Here is a 21,984-nt window from a genome sequence, read left to right on the forward strand (position 1 = left end):
TACGTTTTAAATGGTTTCTGTCCTGTATTATGGAAATATTGTGACCAACCCTGAGCCCCCTGGGGAAGGGCGGCACACAAGACCAATAAACAAACAAACGAATGAACGAACAAACGAATAAACACATCCAATATCCCATACAAGACAGATCAATCAATCAATCAATCAATCAATCAATCAATCAATCAACCAATCAATGACACATTCAATATCCCTACCAATATTTTCACATTATTTTCTACAACAGCATCTAAATATGATGCAGAATTTTAGTACAAATTCTTAACCTGGTGCTCAACAAACCGTATAGATGCTTGTGCTTCCATTCAGGAATGCACACCATCCACAAAAGACTGCCCCCGGTCTGAGCAGAGCAGAGGCATAGCCAGAAAATAAACTGCCTCGGGCAGTCTCTGCATTTCCATCACTCATTGGGTCTCGCCCCCACTTACCTTAGTTCTTAGTTTCAGGCTGAAAAGTGGCCTGTTCAGTTCAGGCTGAAAAAAAGCCTGGGTGGGAACTACACTACCTAGGGCCCATTTCGGCCTGAAAGGAACAGGTCGCTTTTCAGCCTGAAACTAAGGTAAGTGGGGGGGGGGGGTCAAAGGGGCGGTGCGGGGGGTCAAGGGAAGGGTTGGGGGCGATGTTCTGCACCCCTTCCCCCTTGTAGCTTCGCCTATGGGGCAGAGTTATTCCATCTGTATCATGCCAAAGGCATAAGTCATCATGCAGCATCGGCAAATGGAAACCGTGCTTACTTTACTTTAAGAGTATGCCCTTTTACCTTTACCTGTCAGTTAGCGCAATAGGTCTGTCCAGTTTCTGTGTAGGAAGCTTATGGTCTCGGAGGAGCTTTTTAAAGAGCAGGGCTTCTTCCACTCGGTATGGATGCAACATCATTATCTTTTGATCGGACGCCATGATCCACCCGTTGGGGAAATTCGAAAGATGAATCAGACAGAGTTTTCCTTCATCCGACTCCTTCTGCATCAGCCGGCAAAGCCTCTCTTTGAGCACCTCCATCGCGAAGGGCACTTGCACGGTTTTTATAGCGTGAGAACCGTTGGGTTTCTTTCCCGTTTGAGAATGGAAAAGCCGGTCGAGTTTCTGCTGACTGGACAGACAGTCTTTCAGCCTGGACTTGGGTTTTCTCTCCCTCCCTTTCGCTGATCTCTGGACATTCAGATCTAGAGCTCTTCGGCTTTGCGCGTGGTATCGCTCCAGGTCTTTATCAGCTCTTTCCTCGTATCTGATTGGGGGAGGGGGGTTGGCCAAGGGAGAATGGTCATAGATGCAGATGAAAATTGGCTACAATTCACAGATTTGTTAGATACCCACCTATGGAACTGTTAGTCTTTGAAAACATTGTTTGAAAAGGACAGAAGTGGACACGTGTCTCTGCCTGAACCGGATCATTGGTCCATAAAGGTCAGTACAGTCTACCCAAACTGGCAATGACTTTCCAGGATCTCAGGTGGACGTCTTCTCATATAGGTCAGTACTGTCTACCCAAACTGGCAATGACTCTCCAGGATCTCAGGTGGACGTCTTCTCATATAGCAGTGGTGGTGAACCTTTGGCACTCCAGATGTTATGGACTACAATTCCCATCAGCCCCTGCCAATTGGCCATGCTGGAAGGGGCTGATGGGAATTGTAGTCCATAACATCTGGAGTGCCAAAGGTTCGCCACCACGGACCTACCGTGTTTCCCCGAATATAAGACAGTGTCTTATATTAATTTTTGCTCCCAAAGATGCGCTATGTCTTATTTTCAGGGGATGTCTTATTTTTCCGCTCCACAGCTGCATGCTCTGGTGTTCTATTCGACGGGCATGCTTCCAAACAAAAACTTTGCTATGTCTTACTTTCGGGGGACGCCTTATATTTCGCACTTCAGCAAAACCTCTACTATGTCTTATTTTTCGGGGATGTCTTATATTAGGAGAAACAGGGTATAGCCTTGTCCTTTTAGTTGGAGATGCTGGGAATTGATCCTGGGACCTTCTGAATGCCAAGTAGTTGCTCTACCACGGAGCCATGGCCCCTTCCCATTTCTCTTGATTCCCTTTTCCCTCTGTATTTTGATATGGCCGTCTGGTCCCTTGCATTTTCAATGGCAAGTTCAAGGCAATGGCAATACTTCATTTTGACAATGCTGATGGTACCATCAAGTGGCAACTCACTCATAGTAATCCCAGGACGCTAGGGTTTTCAAAGCAAGAGAAGAACAAGGGTAGCTGGACATTGCCTGCCTCTGCGTAACAACCCCTGCCTTCTGTGGACATCTCCCATCGAAATATTAACCACAACTGACCTGGCTTAGCTTCCAGGCTTTGATGAGGTGGGGGTAGTTAGGGCTGTTCAGACTGCTTTTGACTATTCTAGTTACCATATATACTCGTGTGTAAGTCGACCCACATATAAGTCGAGGTACCTAATTTTACCACAAAAAACTGGGAAAACTTATTGACTCACATATAAGTCGAGGGTAGGAAATGCAGCAGCTACTGGTGAATTTCAAAAATAAAAATAGATACCAATAAAATTACATTAATTGAGGCATCAGTAGGTTAAATGGTTTTTGAATATTTATTTCAAAGAAAAACAGTAAACTAGCTCTGTAAGTGGAAAAGAGGGTCAACAAAAACAATATGGTCTCAACAATAACTTTAAAATAACAGAGCCCTTCGGGGGTGGGCGGTTTAAAAATGTAATATATAAATAAATACAAGTAAAGTAAAAAAACTTTAGCTCAACCAGCAACCAAGCTAAAACACAAGAGTTAAAATCCTTCAAAACTGGATTTTTGCTGAAAAATTCGACTTATATGCGAGTATATACGGTATTTACCATCAGCAGTCTGATTAGCCACTTTCCATTGTTATGAGAGCCAACGTGGTGAAGTGGTTAAGCGAAGCGGACGCTAATCTGGAGAACCGGGTTTGATTCCCCACTCCTCCACATTAGCGGCGGGCTCTAATCTGGAGAATTGGGCTCAGTTGCCCACCCCTCCACATGAGCAGTGGGGTCTGGAGAACTGGGTTTGATTCCCCACTCCTCCACATGAAATCTGCTGAAATCTCTCTGAACTTTTGTGGGCTCTCCAATCTAACAAGGGGTCTGTTATGTGTGTGGGAGGCAGTGGGGGAGGTGTAGAGAAAAATGGGCTATTAAAAAACTCTTCTTTTTTGTGTATGGATGGTAGAAATTATGGGCAACCACAGGTACAGTTTTTGACTAACGCTTATTTGAAGTGGTTGTCTGAGATCAACAATGGGTCACCTCCCAAAAAACACAGGTCATTTTTTAAAAAATAAGACTCCTCCAGGTCATGGTCAATGGACTTGACCCTTCAAAAGAAAAATATTCGGAGCACAGTCGTAGATTTACTGAAGTAGAATCCAAATTACAGGAAGGCCTGATTAATCTACTGACAGGAGATGACTTAGAGGAGATTCAGACAATTTTTGTGGGTCATCCTGACCATTTCCGTGGAAAGGCTCACATATATAAATGTGTAAGCCAGGTGAAGTTATTCATGGGCTCCCACTGCTTTGTACGATTTGTCTCTGGACCCAACATCAGCCAGGTAACTGACGAAAAATATAACCAGTTGTTTCCTCCCGTGATTAATTTATCCACAAAGCAGTTCGAGGTCAGCAGAAAAAGGAACCTCCTTGATAAATTTCTGAGATCTGGGAGATCAGCCACTGTGGACTTGTATTTTTCGTTTGGTTTAAAGTTCAGTCTAAATATGTAGGTGCTTGAATGTATTCTTATTCTCCAGTCATAACTACGACCCACACCTTGACCTACATGGCCCAAGCTAATCCAATTTTGTCAACTCTTGGAAGTTAGCCTTTCTCACAATACTAGAACCAGGGGGCATTCATTGAAAATGCTGGGGGGGAAGAATTAGGACTAATAAAAGGAAACACTTCTTCACGCAACGTGTGATTGGTGTTTGGAATATGCTGTCACAGGAGGTGGTGATGGCCACTAACCTGGATAGCTTTAAAAGGGGCTTGGACAGATTTATGGAGGAGAAGTCAATTTATGGCTACCAATTTTGATCCTCCTTGATCTGAGATTGCAAATGCCTTAACAGACCAGGTGATCGGGAGCAACAGCCGCAGAAGGCCATTGCTTTCACAACCTGCATGTGAACTCCCAAAGGCACCTGGTGGGCCACTGCGAGTAGCAGAGAGCTGGACTAGATGGACTCTGGTCTGATCCAGCTGGCTTGTTCTTATGTTCTTAGTATATGGATGGGAGACCACCACGGAAGTCCAGGGTTCCTGAGCAGAGGAGGGCAATAGCCAACAACCTCTGTCCCTCTCTTGCCTTGAAAACCATACAAGGGCACTGTAAGTCAGATGCAACTTGACATGGTTTCGGTCCATCACAACCCAAAGACCCAGAAAGATACTTTAGAGAGCCAGAACAGTACAGTAGTTAAGAGCAGGTGGACTCTAATCTGGAGAACCAGGTTTGCTTCTCCACTCCTCCATATGAAGCCTGCAGGGTGATCTTGGGCCAGTCACAGTTCTGTCCATACGCTCTCAGCCCCACCTACCTCACAAAGAAGAAGAAGAAGAGTTTGGATTTATATCCCCCCTTTCTCTCCTGCAGGAGACTCAAAGGGGCTTACAATCTCCTTGCCCTTCCCCCCTCACAACAAACACCCTGTGAGGTGGGTGGGGCTGAGAGAGCTCTGAGAAGCTGTGACTAGCCCAAGGTCACCCAGCTGGTGTGTGTGGGAGTGCACAGGCTAATCTGAATTCCCCAGATAAGCCTCCACAGCTCAAGTGGCAGAGCTGGGAATCAAACCCGGTTCCTCCAGATTAGAGAACCGAGCTCTTAAAGAAGAAGAAGAAGAGTTTGGATTTTTATCCCCCCTTTCTCTCCTGCAGGAGACTCAAAGGGGCTTACAATCTCCTTGCCCTTCCCCCCTCACAACAAACGCGCAGTGAGGTGGGTGGGGCTGAGAGAGCTCCGAGAAGCTGTGACTAGCCCAAGGTCACCCAGCTGGCGTGTGTGGGAGTGCACAGGCTAATCTGAATTCCCAAGATAAGCCTCCACAGCTCAAGTGGCAGAGCTGGGAATCAAACCCGGTTCCTCCAGATTAGATGACCGAGCTCTTAACCTCCTACGCCACTGCTGCTCTCAAAGGGTCTGTTGTGGGGCGAGGAAGGGAAAGGAATTTGTCAGCCACTATGAGAATCCTTTCGGTTGAGAAAAGCAGGGTATAAATCAAAATCCTATAAATTTCAGATTGTAATGCTGTGAATAATTCTAACCCCCAACAATTCAGAAACTTAAGAATATGCAGTCTACACTGGTCCAAAATAAGCAAAAGAAAGCTGAGGAGCAAAGGTACAAATAAAAAAAAAATCAAACCTGTACAAATAAAAAAAAAAATCAAACCTGTTCTTCAGAACAAATAAAATATCCTTTTACTAATGAACGAAATGTTGTTAACATAAGGAACACTCTTCCTACTAATCAAACAAGACCAAATGTATTTTGAGGGATTCTTGGTCAGTTTCAAGAAGGAATCATAAGTGCAACTGTCCTTTTAACAAAAAATATGTAATATTTAAAGAATTTAAAATATTTAAAGAATTAAAATATTAAAACTGCACAGAAACTGTAAACATTTTGTTGATCCACACCAGGCTAGTCAGACATTCTTTACATGTCCGCCCCCCCCCCCCCCAAATGTAACATAATCATTCTACTGAGCAATGGTGGGTAAAATATCTTGGCAGAGACTTGCTTGCAATTTACATTTAATAGTAACTCACTTGGGGCCTTTTACACCATTTTATTTATTTATTTTTATTTATTTATAATCGTTTTTATATACCGCCCCTCCCCTGAAGGGCTGTGGGCGGTGAACAACACAATAACAACAATTCACATTAAAACCCCATTTAAAACAGCGGATTAAACAAATTTATATCGGCATCCAGCATAAAACTTCATAAAACTTCATAGGCCCACCCTGGAAAGAACAAACCCAGAGAGTTGGGCCCCATAAAAATTTAGGGTCCAGAGTGTAAAAGGGGGGAAGAGGAGGGCGTACATCAGCGGCCAGCCTCTCCAAACGCCCGGTGGAACAATTCGGTCTTACAGGCCCTGCGGAACTCTCCAAGATCCCGCAGGGCCCGAACAGCTGGAGGAAGAGTGTTCCACCAGGCAGGGGCCAGGGCTGTAAAGGCCCTGGCCCGGGTAGAGGCCAGCCGCATCATTGAGGGGCTAGGGACAACCAGCAAGTTGGCCTCTGCCGAACGCAGAGGCCGCACAGGGACATATGGGGAATTTGAATTTTGAATTCATTTTCAATCCCAACGAAGTTTGACCACACTCCCCTTCTCCAAATATTGTTTTTTTCCCCACACATGGGCAGTAGCAAATGGCAGAAATCATATATTTTAAGAGGACAGGGGCGAAGTTGTGACATGAGGAGTCAAAACAACGGGAGAGCAGGTGCTGAAATTAAGGTTTGCCAACCACACAGAAGGCGTGGAATATGGTCCATGGTTTTGGCGGGAAAAATAAAGTGTTTCAGTGTGATTGCGCTGCGAGGGAAGCTGGTTTGGAAATATTTCAGCAAAAAGAACCACTGTAAAAGTGTTTTCAGATTCTAAGGAGGAAAAAGTGTCTCAGGAATGTTTCCCCCCCAAAAGGGGGGGGGGGGGCAAGGCAGAAGGAATCAGTGACTACTACACTATGTTGATATGTTTTGTCCTGCATGGTTAAGAACAGGAACATTGCTTAGGTAAGTGGTGGTGAACCTTTGACACTCCAGATGTTATGGACTACAATTCCCATCAGCCCCTGCCAGAATGGCCAATTGGCCATGTTGGGAGGGGCTGATGGGAATTGTAGTCCATAACATTTGGAGTGCCAAAGGTTCGCCACCACAGGCTTAGGTTATGAATGTTTGGTTCATGGATAAAAGGATATTTAATTTGTTCGGGTTGAGTTTCTTCTGAAGAACAGATCTGGCTCTTATTTATATCTTTGATTCTCAAATTTTGGGGCGATTAATTTTGATCTTTGTGTTGGCTGCAGGATTCCTGTTCCCTTTTTACCCCTGTTGCTCCACACAGTAGCTTCTCTATAGTGAATGCTGAGAATTTGGAAGGAAAAGATTTTTTTTGCTCAATAAACTTTGCAAACTTCTAGTTAATTCCTGTACACCTACTGAAAACTGTTTCTTGGATGTGATCCAGATAAAACGATTGTGCCTCTTTATTATAAAGCTACATTAGGCATAATTTACACAACATATTGCTGCCTGAACTCCCTTAAGGCATTGCCTCTCCGGAAAGTGTTAATTATAAATTAAAAAACGAAGTATGAATTAAGTGTAAATTTCCAAGAAAACGTTAATTTGTGTACTGGAAGTGTGTTAAATCTGTTCCATGCAGATGACAAAACCATTTAATCTGAAAAACAGAGCAAAAGATACTCTCAGGCTTTATAAATCAGCAAACAGTCAATAATTAGAAATAAAAGATCTATGCAACATATTGTGGCTGCCAAGCCAAAGTATTTTCCATTCTGTTTTTGAAATTAATTGGGAAACAACTTATTTTTTGAACACACTGAATCACAACAGATGGAAACTACTACCCAGTGTAAGTGGACACTGAGGTCTGCAAACTTACTTCTTTTTTTCTTTTTCGTTTAGTGCTTCCCACATTTCTTCCATTTCGAGCCTCAGTTCTTCTGCACTTGCTTTGAGCTTATCAGTCGACAATTTGGAACGACTGTCTTGAGTAAAAAGACCAAATGCAGTCACAGGTTTCCTTACTATCTGACTTTTAATTAGATCATAGGCTGTTATCTGTCCCGCTTTCTCATTGACCACATTTGTTTTTTTACTACTTGGATCATTCTTTTCTGCTTGAAAATTTGGTAGACTACGACCATTATTTTCCTTTCGCATTCCTGCTTCTTCTGTTTCGGGAATTAATAGCCTAACAGGTTCCAGATTCTCTCCTCTGGAATTCGTGAACGCATGCCCTGTGCTCCATTTATCAGCAGAGATTTCAGAGGAATCCTCTGGGATCTTTGGTGTTTCCATCTTTTCTGCTTCTTGGATCTTGTCGCTTCTCAAATCATCCCCAATGCCATTTTCAGAAAGAGCATCCTTTAAGATAGCGCCATTTGTGTTCACTGCTTGATACCTGCTCCGTTGGCCCTCATCTGGTAAATTGTTTAGGGAATGCTCCTGAACTCTATCGAAGCCAACTGTCTCACTGCCAGGTAGTTCTTTTTCGGTAAGGAGGTTAGGAGGAGAATCATTATACGACGTTTGATTCTTCAAACAGACCTCTGTGTTTTTTCCTGTTTCCCCATTTCGCACATCATTATTAAACGAAAACAACGAGGTACGTGCCGGCAGAGCTGGGTTTCCGCAGGATTCAATCTCATTAACAGGCACATCCGTTTGTCCTGTTTCATTAGGAAAGATGTCTACTGAGGCTGCATCTGTTACATCAGTTTCACCACCGGCAGCCCGGGTTCGAGGCCCGTACAGCGACATTAAGATATCCTCGATAAGAAGATAAACGGACTCCTAAAAGGAAAAGTCAGAAGTTGTGTGGGGAAGAGCTCGTGCGGGTTAGTTACGGCATCATTCAGTCGGCTCAAAAGCCAAAGGAAACGGGTCTGACTCGGCTGACTTGAAAACCTTAGTGATGTCAAAGTGACAGCAGGCAAGAGCTGATATTTTTCAAATGAAGTAACTTTCATTAGCCTCACAGTGATATAATGTTGATTCCGCCACTGTGTCTGAGTGTGCTATGTGTGTTTGAAGAGTTTGGATTTATATCCCCCCTTTCTCTCCTGCAGGAGACTCAAAGGGGCTTACAATCTCCTTGCCCTTCTCCCCTCACAAGAAAGACCCTGTGAGGTAGGTGGGGCTGAGAGAGCTCCGAGAAGCTGTGACTGGCCCAAGGTCACCCAGCTGGCATGTGTGGGAGAGCACAGGCTAATCTGAATTCCCCAGATAAGCCTCCACAGCTGAGGCGGCAGAGCCGGGAATCAAACCCGGTTCCTCCAGATTAGATACACGAGCTCTTAACCTCCTACGCCACTGCTGCTCTACTGTTAAGTAACTTCTGAACCTATCAATTGGATCTTCTCGTTAAGCAGTGCATTCACTGTACAAGCTTGCCTGTACCGGTAGTCGCCAACATTCTCTGGCGCACCCCAAGTGTTCTCAGAAAGTGGGTGGAGCCAGGTAGGCCTTCTGCCCAGCAAGGTTTCTGATTCCTTATTAGAGATCTGCATGGCTATGAAGATTAAAATAACATTTCAGCAACAGCTGCCATTAAAATGTTTGCTTTCTGACTCTCTCTGGCCAACCGCCCTGTGCCAGAATTCCCAAGGTAGACAAAGAAGAAGAAGAGTCTGGATTTATAATCCCCCCTTTCTCTCCTGTAAGGAGACTCAAAGGGGTTTACAATCTCCTTTCCCTTCCTCCCACCCCAACAAATAGGAGGTTAGAGCTCATGTATCTAATCTGGAGGAACCGGGTTTGATTCCCAGCTCTGCCGCCTGAGATGTAGAGGCTTATCTGGGGAATTCAGATTAGCCTGTGCACTCCCACAGACGCCAGCTGGGTGACCTTGGGCTAGTCACAGCTTCTCGGAGCTCTCTCAGCCCCACCTACCTCACAGGATGTTTGTTGTGAGGGGGGAAGGGCGAGGAGATTGTAAGCCCCTTTGAGTCTCCTGCAGGAGAGAAAGGGGGGATATAAATCCAAACTCTTCTTCTTCTTCTTCTCCCAAGAACTGTGACTAGCTCAAGATCACACAGCTGGCACGTGCTGCAGTGCACAAGCTAATCTGGTTCACCAAATAAGCCTCCACAGCTTAAGGGGCAGAGCGGGGAATCAAACCTGGTTCTCCAGATTAAAGTGCACCTGCTCTTAACCACTATACCATCCAAAGGCTGAAAAAGGTTGGAGACCCCCCGGCCTACTGACATTACCTTATCGTGCAGCAATACTTGAGATTTATCTGGTGTTAAATTGACATCCACCGCAGACGAAGAAGTGGTAATACTCATACAGAAAATGGGGTATGAATGGTTAGAAGACTTCAGGTTACAGTAACGCCGAACCAGCTAAAAAGAAATAAAAAGGGAGGATGCTCAAAAAGGCACTCTGAAGAATGTAGTAAGCCCGGCACAAGTGTAATAGCGCATGTTTTCAGATCCGGAATAAAACAGCGTGCACACGCACACAAAAAAATATTCTTGGTGTATTGCAGAAAAGCTATCCTCTTGACAGGAACATGTCAGCATCCTGCGATCTAAGAAGCTGCGAAATTTTTATAACAGAAACAGGCTGAAGTATAAGAGTCAATGCTACTGTAATGACAAATGTCCTCACAAGGGATTGTTACCGTTGCATTGAGCATTAAAAACAGGTTAGCTGGGGGCACACACGAAATTGCAAAGGGGAAAACATTTGGAAACCTCCAACATCTCCCCCTCCAGAACTCTCTAGGACAGTGATGGCGAACCTTTTTGAGACCGAGTGCCCAAACTGCAACCCAAAACCCACTTATTTATCGCAAAGTGCCGACACGGCAACTTAACCTGAATACTGAGGTTTTAGTTTAGAAAAAATGGTTGACTCTGAGGCGTGCGTTACTCGGGAGTAAACTTGGTGGTAGAAGGTGGCTTTGCTTTGAAGCAACCATGCAACTCTTCGAACGGGTGAATCACGAACCTAGGAGGGATCAGCCTATCATCAATCAAAAAATGGCTTGGCTGCATTCATAACCCACAAGGCCTTCTCCCATTGGTCCTTCAGGATAATTTTCAGTCCAGCTGGCATAAGAAAGTCCAAACCACCATACAACAGATGGGACTCTCCATACAAGCTCTAATAGCCATGGGAGCTGATAGGGCCCGTATACAGGTCAAGCAGAGAATTTTTGATATTGAGAGACAAACAGATCTCCTAAAGACACCTAAGTACATTGCACCGGAACACCTAAGATGGCAAGTAACTACAGCACCATATCTGTTTTTCCTTGAAAACAGTAACACAAGAAGAGCTTTCTCATTGGCCAGATGTAATTCTCTTCCCTCCTCGCTGTTAGAGGGGAAATACAAGAAAATCCCTTATGAAAAGAGGCTCTGCCCCTGCCCTCTAGGCGAAATAGATACATTAGAACATGTTTTTTAGATGTCCCACTTTTGAAAAGCCCCGAAAGGAAATCCTCAGCCCAGCCATGACAGGTCTAATAGGCCTAAACCACAAAGATGCACTGGCCTACATACTGACAGGTAGGGACCAGAAAATTACACGGGCAACAGCCCGTTTTTGTTCTTTAATTTGCAAATACAATAAGAGACATCTGCCGACTGAATAGTTTAGGGAGGGAAAGACTGAATCAATTGCGATCCTTAGAAGATATGGTCGGAGGCCGGAGTTTTTTTAGTAATGTCACTATAGGTTTTAGCAAGACTGCACAGGCACTTTACAAGTGTAGTTATACTAACTTTTTAATCTTTTGTCATAATCAAATGTATTTTATCTACTACTTGCTTTTTCGCGAGTTGACCTTTTAGTATACAGTCACCGACTGTATATAAGTGCACTTCTCAGTTTGTATCATTATGTGCTGGTCTTTGACTGCAATAAAGAATTTGAGATTGAGAACCTAGGAGGGTTTACTCAGAAGCAAGCCACGTTGCCAGCCTCCGAGCTTACTCCCAGGTAAAGGATCGCAATTTAGTTCTTTGCATGAAAATCAGTGGGGTTTAACAGTGCTCAACAGGGTTATCTATACTGCTTCCCCAAAACTAGGTCTTAGTTTAATGCTAATAATCGAGCCCAATGGCCCAGGCCAGCCTAGATGTGTGGGTGGGGCGATTCCCCCCCCCCCCATGATGAACTCTGTGCATGCCCACAGAAAGGGCTCTGAGTGCCACCTCCAGCACCCGTGCCATAGGTTCGCCATCACTGTTCTAGGATTTGGGGGGCTTGAGGGGGCTAGCTTCTGCTATCTCCATCTCTTTTTTGACACTTGTCTGCCCTCTACTCTACAAACACATGAAGCTCTACTGTTGAGACACAGGCTGATTACACACAGGCGTTCTGCCCCACAGTGAGCATATGGTTCCTGTGGGGCAGAGATTTCCTGTACTGACAGCATTAGAGCTGTATCAATGGAGATCCTGGGGTGCCCCATAGATTGCGAAAACGGGGAAACCATGAGGTTTCCCTATCGCTGCAGGGTTTCCCTCTTTCTGGGTCACTGCAGTCAAAAGGTAAGATGAAGGTGGCCTGTTTGGTTTCTCTAAAGATAATATCAGTGGCGTAGCGCCAAGGGGGAGGGGGCGCGCGCGATGTACCGAGCGTGCAACGGTGTGGGGGCGTGGCAGGGGCAGGTGGGGGGCGTGGCAGGGGTGCAGGGTGCACACGTGCCCAGGGCACAGTTCCCTCTTTGCTCCGGCCCTGGGTAATATCGATATTGCTTATATCGATATTGTTGAGGCTTCTTTTTGTTGATTTTGCATGTTTAGGGAAAAGCCGGTTTTGAATCCCTGGGAGGAGTGGCGGGGAGACCATTTCCCCCCCTCAGGGATCCACGGCTGGCTTTTCCCTAAAAATGCAAAAGCTAAAAGTCAGCTGGAACTTGAAGGCACTTGTGGCACAGGTATATCATTTCAGAGGACAACGGTCCCATGTTTTCTCGCAACGAAAAGCAGCCTTGACAATATCGATATAAGCAATATCGATATTATCTTTAAAGGACTTTAAAGAAACAAAACTGGCAACCTTCGACATAAGCAATATCGATATTATCTTTAAAAGCTAATATCTTGCCTTTTGAGTAGGGGCAGGTAGCCACGAGAGCGATTATGACTGCGTGGAAGACAACGGGACTTCTCGTGTTCAAACAGAGAAACGCGAGGAGGCCTCACTGCAAAGCGACCTCAGCCTTAACCCTTTTTAAAAAATCTGTTTTAAAAAAACTAAACCGAACTATCATCAAAAGTACGCTATTATTTTATAATGTGCCTATCTCACAATACTAGAACCAGGGGGCATTCATTGAAAATGCTGGGGGGAAGAATTAGGACTAATAAAAGGAAACACTTCTTCACGCAACGTGCGATTGGTGTTTGGAATATGCTGCCACAGGAGGTGGTGATGGCCACTAACCTGGATAGCTTTAAAAGGGGCTTGGACAGATTTATGGAGGAGAAGTCGATTTATGGCTACCAATCTTGATCCTCTTTGATTTGAGATTGCAAATGCCTTAACAGTCCAGGTGCTCGGGAGCAACAGCCGCAGAAGGCCATTAGGCACCTGGTGGGCCACTGCGAGTAGCAGAGAGCTGGACTAGATGGACTCTGGTCTGATCCAGCTGGCTTGTTCTTATGTTCTCTTATCTCAGTTTTGTGATGCATGATGATAGCAGAAATGATGGCTGGGAACTGAAGAGACACTTTATAAGCCACAACCCTAAAAATTGTTGAGAGGGAAATACCTTAAGAATGTCCTTCTGATAAACTGGTCTGTTGTTTATAAAGATGAAGCTCCTTTCTGAACTTGAATGGCTTGTCAAAGACGCGTCTGAGCTGGGCTTTGGCAGGAAGCCACTGAGAGATACCTAGAATTGTAAAGACCCCCCCCCCATAAAATTCCATTAAAAACCATAAATATTCATTTTTTAAACAATTAAAACAAAAATTCTCACATAAAAAGACAACACACAGAACACATAACCATCGAAAAAGAAAAAGACCACAACCCATTACACATCAAATAGTCTTCCAGCTGTCTCATCTCTGACTACAGAGTAACTCTAATGTCGATGGGTATAATTAACACATGTTGATTCAGGGCCTTTCCCCACTTACCTTCTGCTGTGCGCTACTCAGGCCAAGTAGCGCGGGGTCCCGCGGCACTCCCCACTACAGGGGCGGCGACAGCGCAGCCGCCCCGACGCTGCCGCTCTCGCGCCCCCCTCAGCGCGCGTCATTCCTGGCGCTCCTCAAAACGGCGCCTTTTGATGACCGTGGGGAAGCCCGGGCGCGCGCCAGAAATGACGCGCGCAGTGAGTAGCGCGCAGCGAAGGCGGTAGAAGGAAAAGTCGGGAAAGGCCCTCAAGTCATTCTTTCTTAAATGTCTTCCGTTATTACAATCTACTGTTTTCAGCAGATTTCAAGCCCTGACACTACTTCTCTGTTTGAATAGTTTTTTTGAAAGGTATTCTATAAAGGATTTCCAGTTTTGTGAAAAAGTATCCAAAGTGTTATCTCTTAATAGTGACATTTCTTTGACATTTCTGCAAATTCTGTCACTTTTAGAATCCGGTCCTCTTTTGGTGGTGTCTAATTGTCTCTCTGTTTTTGTGCATATAAAGTCCTGCCTGCAGCTGTCATACACATAAACAGAGTTCTGTATTGCTTAGGAAGGTCTTCACTCATTATTCCCAACAGAAAAGTTTCAGTTTTTTTTTTCAAAATTATTGTTTTCAATTTTTTGTTTGCAATTCCTTATCATATCTCCTAAAGTTGAGAAATATATGGAATTGGAAAGAAAAGTGATATTGAAATGGTATAGAACACCAAAACAACTAGCATATATGATTAAAGGACTCAGTCCTAAATGCTGGCATTACGGAGATCAGGAGGCATATTATAGCCATATGTGGACGGAATGTATAGAAGTGAAAAAAAATTTGGACAACCGTAATGTTATATATCGAGAAACTGGTGAAGATTAATATTGGGATAAATAATGATTTAATGTTCATGGGTGTAATGGAGGATAGAAGGGTACATAAAAAATATAGCTATATGTATAAAATAATGATCAAAGCAGCACATGCAACAATAGCCTTAGGCTGGAAAGAAAAGAAAAAATGGACAATCCAGAAATGGTTGGAATACATCTGGGAACAAGTGACACTGGACATTTTTGAAATAATAACAAAGAATAAATTGTGGCAAGATAAACAGAGCGAAATCTTGACGATATGGACCATATACGCAGACTGGATGAAAGAAGCTGGAGTCAATGAGGAGAAATGGGACAAAAGATTACAAAGAATGAACTTACTGCTGTTTGTTTGATAAAACTATTAAAAATATAGGGGGGAGGGGGAAAAAAGGGGGAAATGTATTGTTTGAAAATCATATCTCCTCAAGTCTTAGCCTCTTTACGTGTCTACCACATATGAAAAGACACCCCCCCCCTTGCTGTTGACATTTCTAGCATCTATTTGATATATCGTTACACGTCTTTGCCAATTTTTTTGGCATTAAAGGAAACCATGAATATTCCTAACTTGATTCAGGAGCAGATAGTTCAAACCGTAAATCAAGAATTACTGTGGGTTTTATTCATCATTTTAACACTTTTCAACATTGCTCCTTTGCAGCAAAATCACTCTACAGCAACCAGTGTGGTTGTGAGTCTAAAGACCAGGGCTTCATCTGGATTTTCACTTGCATTTTCGGGTATAACGGAAAACCCAGGTTCCAACAATGTTCACACAGACAAGTCCTGGCAAATCTCTATCTGTGAAACCCAAACGATGGCCTTTTCTTCATGAGTTGTTTACAGTGTCTTTTGCCACCAAATGCTGCTTTTTTTCTTTTAGTTCCAGACTTTTTTCCTCCACTTGGTCGTCCAAACATTTTCTCTTCATTTTTTCCCTGAGCACTTTTACCACAATGCTTTCTCTACATGCTTCCAAATCAGCTCCCGTTGAGCGTGTAATCATGTTGAAAACAGTCCTTATTTCTCCACCCCATCAAAAACCTAGTCCTTTCTCCCACCCCCCGTAGTCACCGAGCCGTCTCTTTGGTCATTTTTCCTGAGCACTTTTACCACAATGCTTTCTCTACATCAGGGGTAGGGAACCTGCGGCTCGAGAGCCGCATGCGGCTCTTCTGCCCTTGCACTGCAGCTCCACGAGCCGAGCCTGCAGGCAGCAAGGCAGGCGCACCAACTGCCCACGGCCGGCTGAGCTGCACCGCGGGCTTCCCCTCTCGCCCGCCCCATTGGAGCGGGGCGGGTGTTTTCCCGGCGGCCGGTGAGGCCGAGCCGCCGGCTTCATCCTTGCCTGCACTGCAGGCAGCAGGGCAAGCACACCAATTGCCCACGGCCGGCCGCGCCAAGCTGCGGGCTTCCCCTCTCGCCCGCCCCGTTTGAGCGGGGCGGGCACTTTCCTGGCGGCTGGCGAGGCCGAGCTGCTGGCCCCATCCTTGCCCGCCCTGACGCATCCATGCGCTTCTCAGAATGAGCGGAGTAAAAGGTAAAAACCCCCAATATATACAGTGTTATCTTTATTTTAAATGTCAAAAATTATTTGCGGCTCCAAGTGTTTTCTTTTCCCGTGGAAAACGGGTCCAAATGGCTCTTTGAGTGTTAAAGGTTCCCTACCCCTGCTCTACATGCTTCCAAATCAGCTCCTGTTGAGCATGTAATCATGTTGAAAACAGTCCTTATTTCTCCACCCCATCAAAAACCTAGTCCTTTCTTCCCACCCCCCCACCCCCCTTGTTCACTGTTTTTGAAAGAAATTTTCTTTTTTAAAAAATCCTCTTTGTCATATCGTATTAGCAATGCAACTTTAAGGCACAGACACAAGCCAGGTCGATTGGATCAGCTTTGTCAATTTCATCTTGAATTAGCAATGTAACATGACAAAGATATGCTGGCAGTTACCCTGTTTCTCCGAAAATAAGACATCCCCTGAGAATGAGACGTAGTAGAGGTTTTGCTGAAGTTCTAAATATAAAACATCCCCCGATGTTTCACTTTTTGTATAAGTGCGAGGGGTGACTTTGACATTCATGCTTCCAGAGAAACAGCAGAGCAGCTCGTAGAACCGCTTAGCAAAGAAGGATCCAAATGGAGAATCTGCGTTTTCTTTCACTTAGGAGAACAATGTGTCCCACATCGTCACGTGGATCTCCATTTGGCAAACAATCCATCAGTTCATCTAGCATAGACACAGATGGCCCCTTTTTCCTTCATGTTACAACTCCTTTTTGGGGAGGTTTTAAAAGGAATTGGGTTACGGGACGCCATTATTATTGTTACTGTTTTTGACCACTGTTTAAATGGTTTAAATGGATTGTAATGGATTGTCGAAGGCTTTCATCCATAAGCACATGGACAATTTTAACAGAAAGGAAGAAACTATGAAAATGAACAGAACTTGGCTGCCAGTTTTGAAAAATACTAGAGTCAAGACAGTGTCTAACCAGCTCCACACAAACACAGGATGACCATAGACAAAAGAAACAAAGGCCAGGATACTTCTATTCAGATGCTCCCACCAGTGACCTTGCTATCTCCAGTGTTACTCCCATGCTATAGTCTTCATTGTTACTCATACTTCTATTCAGATGCCCTCAACTATTGAGCTGGTTGCCTTCTTTGTTACTCACAGACAATGTTTCTCCACCCACCCTGGACACTCCAACAGATATATATACTCCACTTGCTTTCCCAACATCAGATCCTCTGAAGATGCCAGCCACAGATGCAGGCGAAACGTCAGGAGAGAATGCTGCTAGAACACGGCCAGACAGCCCGGAAACCACACAACACCCAAGATTTTAATGGATTTTAGTATATATGTTCACTATTGTGACCCTTGCTATTTATTGTATACAGATAGTGTCGTGCACCGCCCAGAGCCCCTTGGGGATTGGACGGTCTATAAATTTAAATAATAAATAAATACATAAACTGGTCTCAGATGCGGCTGCACGGTAAATGTACATTTCTGAACTGGTGGCTCACCGGTACACTCATCAGCCATGGTTCAATACCCTGAGACTGTGCGCATAGGGGAGAAACATATGCAGAATGACTGTGAATAAATCCTAAATAATACATCATCAATTGATCCTCTGCATGTATTTTCAACCATCCAAAAAATGGGTGCATAACAATAACAGTAACAGAATAGTAAATTAAATTTTGTTAGTAACATCAGCAGCAGCGGACTCTAATCTGGAGAACAGGGTTTGATTCCCCACTCCACGTTAGTGGCAGACTGGTGAACTGGATTTGTTTTCCCGCTCCTACACATGAAGCCTACTGGGTGACCGTAAGCCAGTCACGACCTTTCTCAGCGCCACCTACCACACAAGGTATCTGCTGTAGGGAGAGAAAGAGAAGAAGTCTCCTTACAGAAGAAAACAAGTGGGGTATAAATCCAAACTTCTTCATTATCAAGAGTATTCATTTTTATGATACTATGTAGAATCAGAGAAATTTTAAAATTGTTTCATTGGTTAAATAATGGGGAGGGGGAGGAGCAGAGAGAGGGAGGGAGGGAGAGAGGGAGAGGGAGAGAGAGGGAGAGAGAGGGAGAGAGAGAGAGAGAGAGAGAGAGAGAGAGCGCGCAACACAAACAACTTACCCCAGGGTCTTCACATTGATGCTGGAAAGGCACCATGCTGGTCATAACAGCTGTTCCTACTACTGCCATGAAAGCCATTTTGTGATCAGATACCCTGTTCTTCTGCCAGATGACTGTCTGTAACAACATAACACAGACAATATAAAACATATATAACACGTATATAACAATATAGCAATACAACGCAATACAACACAATATAGCAATACAATACAAGAACCAGGGGGCATTCATTGAAAATGCTGGGGGAAAGAATTAGGACTAATAAAAAGAAACACTTCTTCACACAACGTGTGATTGGCGTTTGGAATATGTTGCCACAGGAGGTGGGGATGGCCACTAACCTGGATAGCTTTAAAAAGGGCTTGGACAGATTTATGGAGGAGAAGTCGATCTATGGCTGCCAATCTTGATCCTCCTTGATCTGAAATTGCAAATGCCTTAGCAGACCAGGTGCTCGGGAGCATCCTGCATGTGAGCTCCCAAAGGCACCTGGTGGGCCACTGCGAGTAGCAGAGTGCTGGACTAGATGGACTCTGGTCTGATCCAGCAGGCTAGTTCTTATGTTCTTAACATAAACAACAAACACAGAAGCCAGTTTTAGACTGTAGATTTCGATTTATTTGCCAAGAACCTGATATGGTCACAAACAGCAGCAGGCTCGTATTGGATTTAACATTCTCTACCTGGACACCGTGCGAATTCATTATTTCTTGTGAGTGTGCAGTGGAATATATGGCAATCCAGACCTCTCAGTTAAAACGGGATCAGACAGATTCCTGAAGGATAGATCTATGAGCGGCTACTAGCCATGGTGAATAAAGGGAACCTGCACATTCAGAGGCAGTATACCTCTGAATATCGGAGCCAGGAGGTATACCAGGGAATGGGCCTCAGCCTCTGTACCCTGTTGTTGGACCTCCAGAGCAGTGTTTCCCAACCTTTTCGAGGTCAGGGTACCCTTGACCTCACTCTTCATATCTCACGGTACCCCTGCCACCACCCTTCACCTTCCCCTCCCATTGCCCCTGCTTGCCACACCCCCACCTTCCCCTCCCAGGGTGAAGGGAAGCACTGGGGGGGGTGGCTGCTGATCTTGTGGCAGGCCCTGCCCCATGTCCTTGCTGGCGCTGGTGGGAGACACCACAAAAATGAGGGGGGGGGTAGTGTTGCCACGGTACCCCTGGGACATGCTCACAGCACCCCAGGGTACCACGGGGGAGGAAAGGAAAGTGAGTTTGTTAGAGGTTTTCTACCCATAAATGCGGAGGCTCCCTTAAGTTACCATGGCTACCAATCAAAGACTAAACTTTTCTCCCTCTAACCGCTTAAATCCATCCAGTAAACCCTAAGATTTCTATAATTAGGGCTACTGAAAGAGCCTTTGAAAGCCTACATTGATTTACTTATTTTTTTATCCACAGATTCTCCTTGTGCAGTCAGAGAGCTTCAGAACAAATGATGAAGGTACACAAGGTAACGATATGCACAGGTCACAATCATTAATGTTGAGACTGGGTATTAAATGAGCATCCTGTAACACAGCATGGCCTAATACAGGGGTGGCCAACCTATGGTGCTCCAGATGTTCATGGACTACAATTTACATCAGCCCCTACCAGCATGGCCAATTGTCAATTGGCCATGCTGGCAGGGCTGATGGAAACTGTAGTCCATGAACATCTGGAGCACCATAGGTTACCCATTTAGCCTAAGAGCATTCACTGTCAATCTAGGGTCACTTTAAATGCAGGAGCTGAAGGGGTCATGCCAGCTTCCAGCAACATCTCACACTCATACTGGTTTCACTTAATTCATTTGTCCCCTGCCTTTCCACCCATTGGGGACCCAAAGCAGCTCACACTGTTCTCCACTCCTCCATTTTGTCCTCAAAACGGCCCTGTGAGGTAGATTAGGCTGGGGGGCCTGACTGGCCCAAGGTCATCCAGTGAGCTTCCATGGCATCAGTTGGGATTTGAACCTCAGTCTCCCAGACATTAGTCGAAGAAGGAGGAGGAGGAAGAAGAAGAGGAAGAAGAGTCTGGATTTATACCCCACTTTAAGGAGTCTCAGAAGAGCTTACAAACTCCTTCCCCTCCCCACAATAGACACCTTGTGAGGCACAGGAGGAGAGAGTTCTGAGAGAACTGTGACTGGCTCAGGGTCGCCCAGCGTAAGAGCAAGGAAACGAATCCAGTTTACCAGATAAGAGTCCATCACTCATGTGGAGGAGCAGGGAATTGAACCTGGTTCTCCAGGTTAGGATCTGCCGTTCGGGTGGAAGAGTGGGGAATCAAACCAGATTCTCCATATTGGAGTCTGCCACTCATGTGGAAGAGCAGGGAATTGAACCCGGTTCTCCAGATTAGGGTCCACCATTCATGTGGAGGAGTGGGGGGGGGTGTCAAATTCGGTTCTCCAGGTTAGAGACCACGCTCTTGACTGTTACACCACACTGACTCTCTTGTGCAAGTGGAATGGATTAAATTCCACTCCATTAAATCAACCTCAGCAGTAATGTGCATACACATCCAGTTGATTTACTTCCAGATCGATACAGGTCACCAATGACAGATCCGTAGACCTTTCCTGCATGCATCGCTATTCAGTACCAGCATGGAAGTTAAATTTCTGGATCAGTTTTATTTTTACTTAGCTGTAGAATGGGATCCAGAATGGACTCATGTATGTGGTACATTCAGCTTTGGGGAGGAAGTATTCAATGTTATTTGAAATCTCTCACATGTTTTTTCACATACTGTTCAAAAACCAACAACTTATGCATATTTTCAAATAATAATTGCATGCAATATTATTTGAAAATTATCCCAGATTGATAATGCTCAGAAAAGATACCGACAGTACAATCTTACGCAGAGATATTCCAGTCCAAACCCATTGAAATGGAGCTTAGTGTGGAGTAAATTTCCTTAGGATTGCACTGAAAGTCCTATAACCTAGAAAAACCAGTCTTTTCTCCCACAAAAAAAGAGATCAATGATTCATCGACTGAAATCCGAACTTTTTTTCCCGCACAAAAAGCGCCGCATCACAGATCAGAGGGACCACCAGATCCTTTTAAAAAAGATCCCATTTAAATCCAACCATCATCTCCAGGCCCAACGCTTCTGACACAACTGATATAAACATCGTGGGTGCTTATTTTAGCCCCTTTCGGTGTGATGCCACAGATATAAATCTGAGTTGCTGATTAATGCAAGGATGTTATTACACAGCCTGACCTGCGGAATGGGTGATATACATAACTGTTAAAAGATCGCTTCAGTAAAACAGCTTTAAGAGAGCTCTGGAACATGAGAACTTACTAAATGCAAAGTTTGTAAAAGCAGATACAGAACATCATGGCAGGCAATTTTTTTTAACTTTCCTTGGGGACTGGGACTAGCGGGGGGGGGGGGACACACGCCTCGGGGTTCCCAGAGGAACTTTTTATTCAAATCTGCTTACAAACCACCCTGCTCTTTCACGCCTTTACTTTCAAAAACAACTAGATGTCTAAACAGGCTTCCTGTAATGTTTGATTTATA

General features: G+C 44.6%; 1 protein-coding gene across 1 annotated transcript in view; it reads right to left on the reverse strand.

The window, feature by feature from the left end:
- The window catches only part of PMS1 (PMS1 homolog 1, mismatch repair system component), a 71,297-nt gene that overhangs the window by 10,883 nt on the left and 38,430 nt on the right, over positions 1–21,984 (reverse strand). The window contains exons 7-11 of the mRNA XM_048484250.1: positions 18,437–18,553; positions 13,535–13,657; positions 10,014–10,148; positions 7,682–8,595; positions 791–1,249 (exon numbers count right to left, since the gene is read on the reverse strand). Coding sequence (XP_048340207.1) covers positions 791–1,249; positions 7,682–8,595; positions 10,014–10,148; positions 13,535–13,657; positions 18,437–18,553 — 1,748 coding nt within the window. The remainder of the gene's footprint in view (positions 1–790; positions 1,250–7,681; positions 8,596–10,013; positions 10,149–13,534; positions 13,658–18,436; positions 18,554–21,984) is intronic.

This window comes from Sphaerodactylus townsendi, linkage group LG02 (assembly GCF_021028975.2).
Source record: "Sphaerodactylus townsendi isolate TG3544 linkage group LG02, MPM_Stown_v2.3, whole genome shotgun sequence".
Taxonomy (NCBI): domain Eukaryota; kingdom Metazoa; phylum Chordata; class Lepidosauria; order Squamata; family Sphaerodactylidae; genus Sphaerodactylus; species Sphaerodactylus townsendi.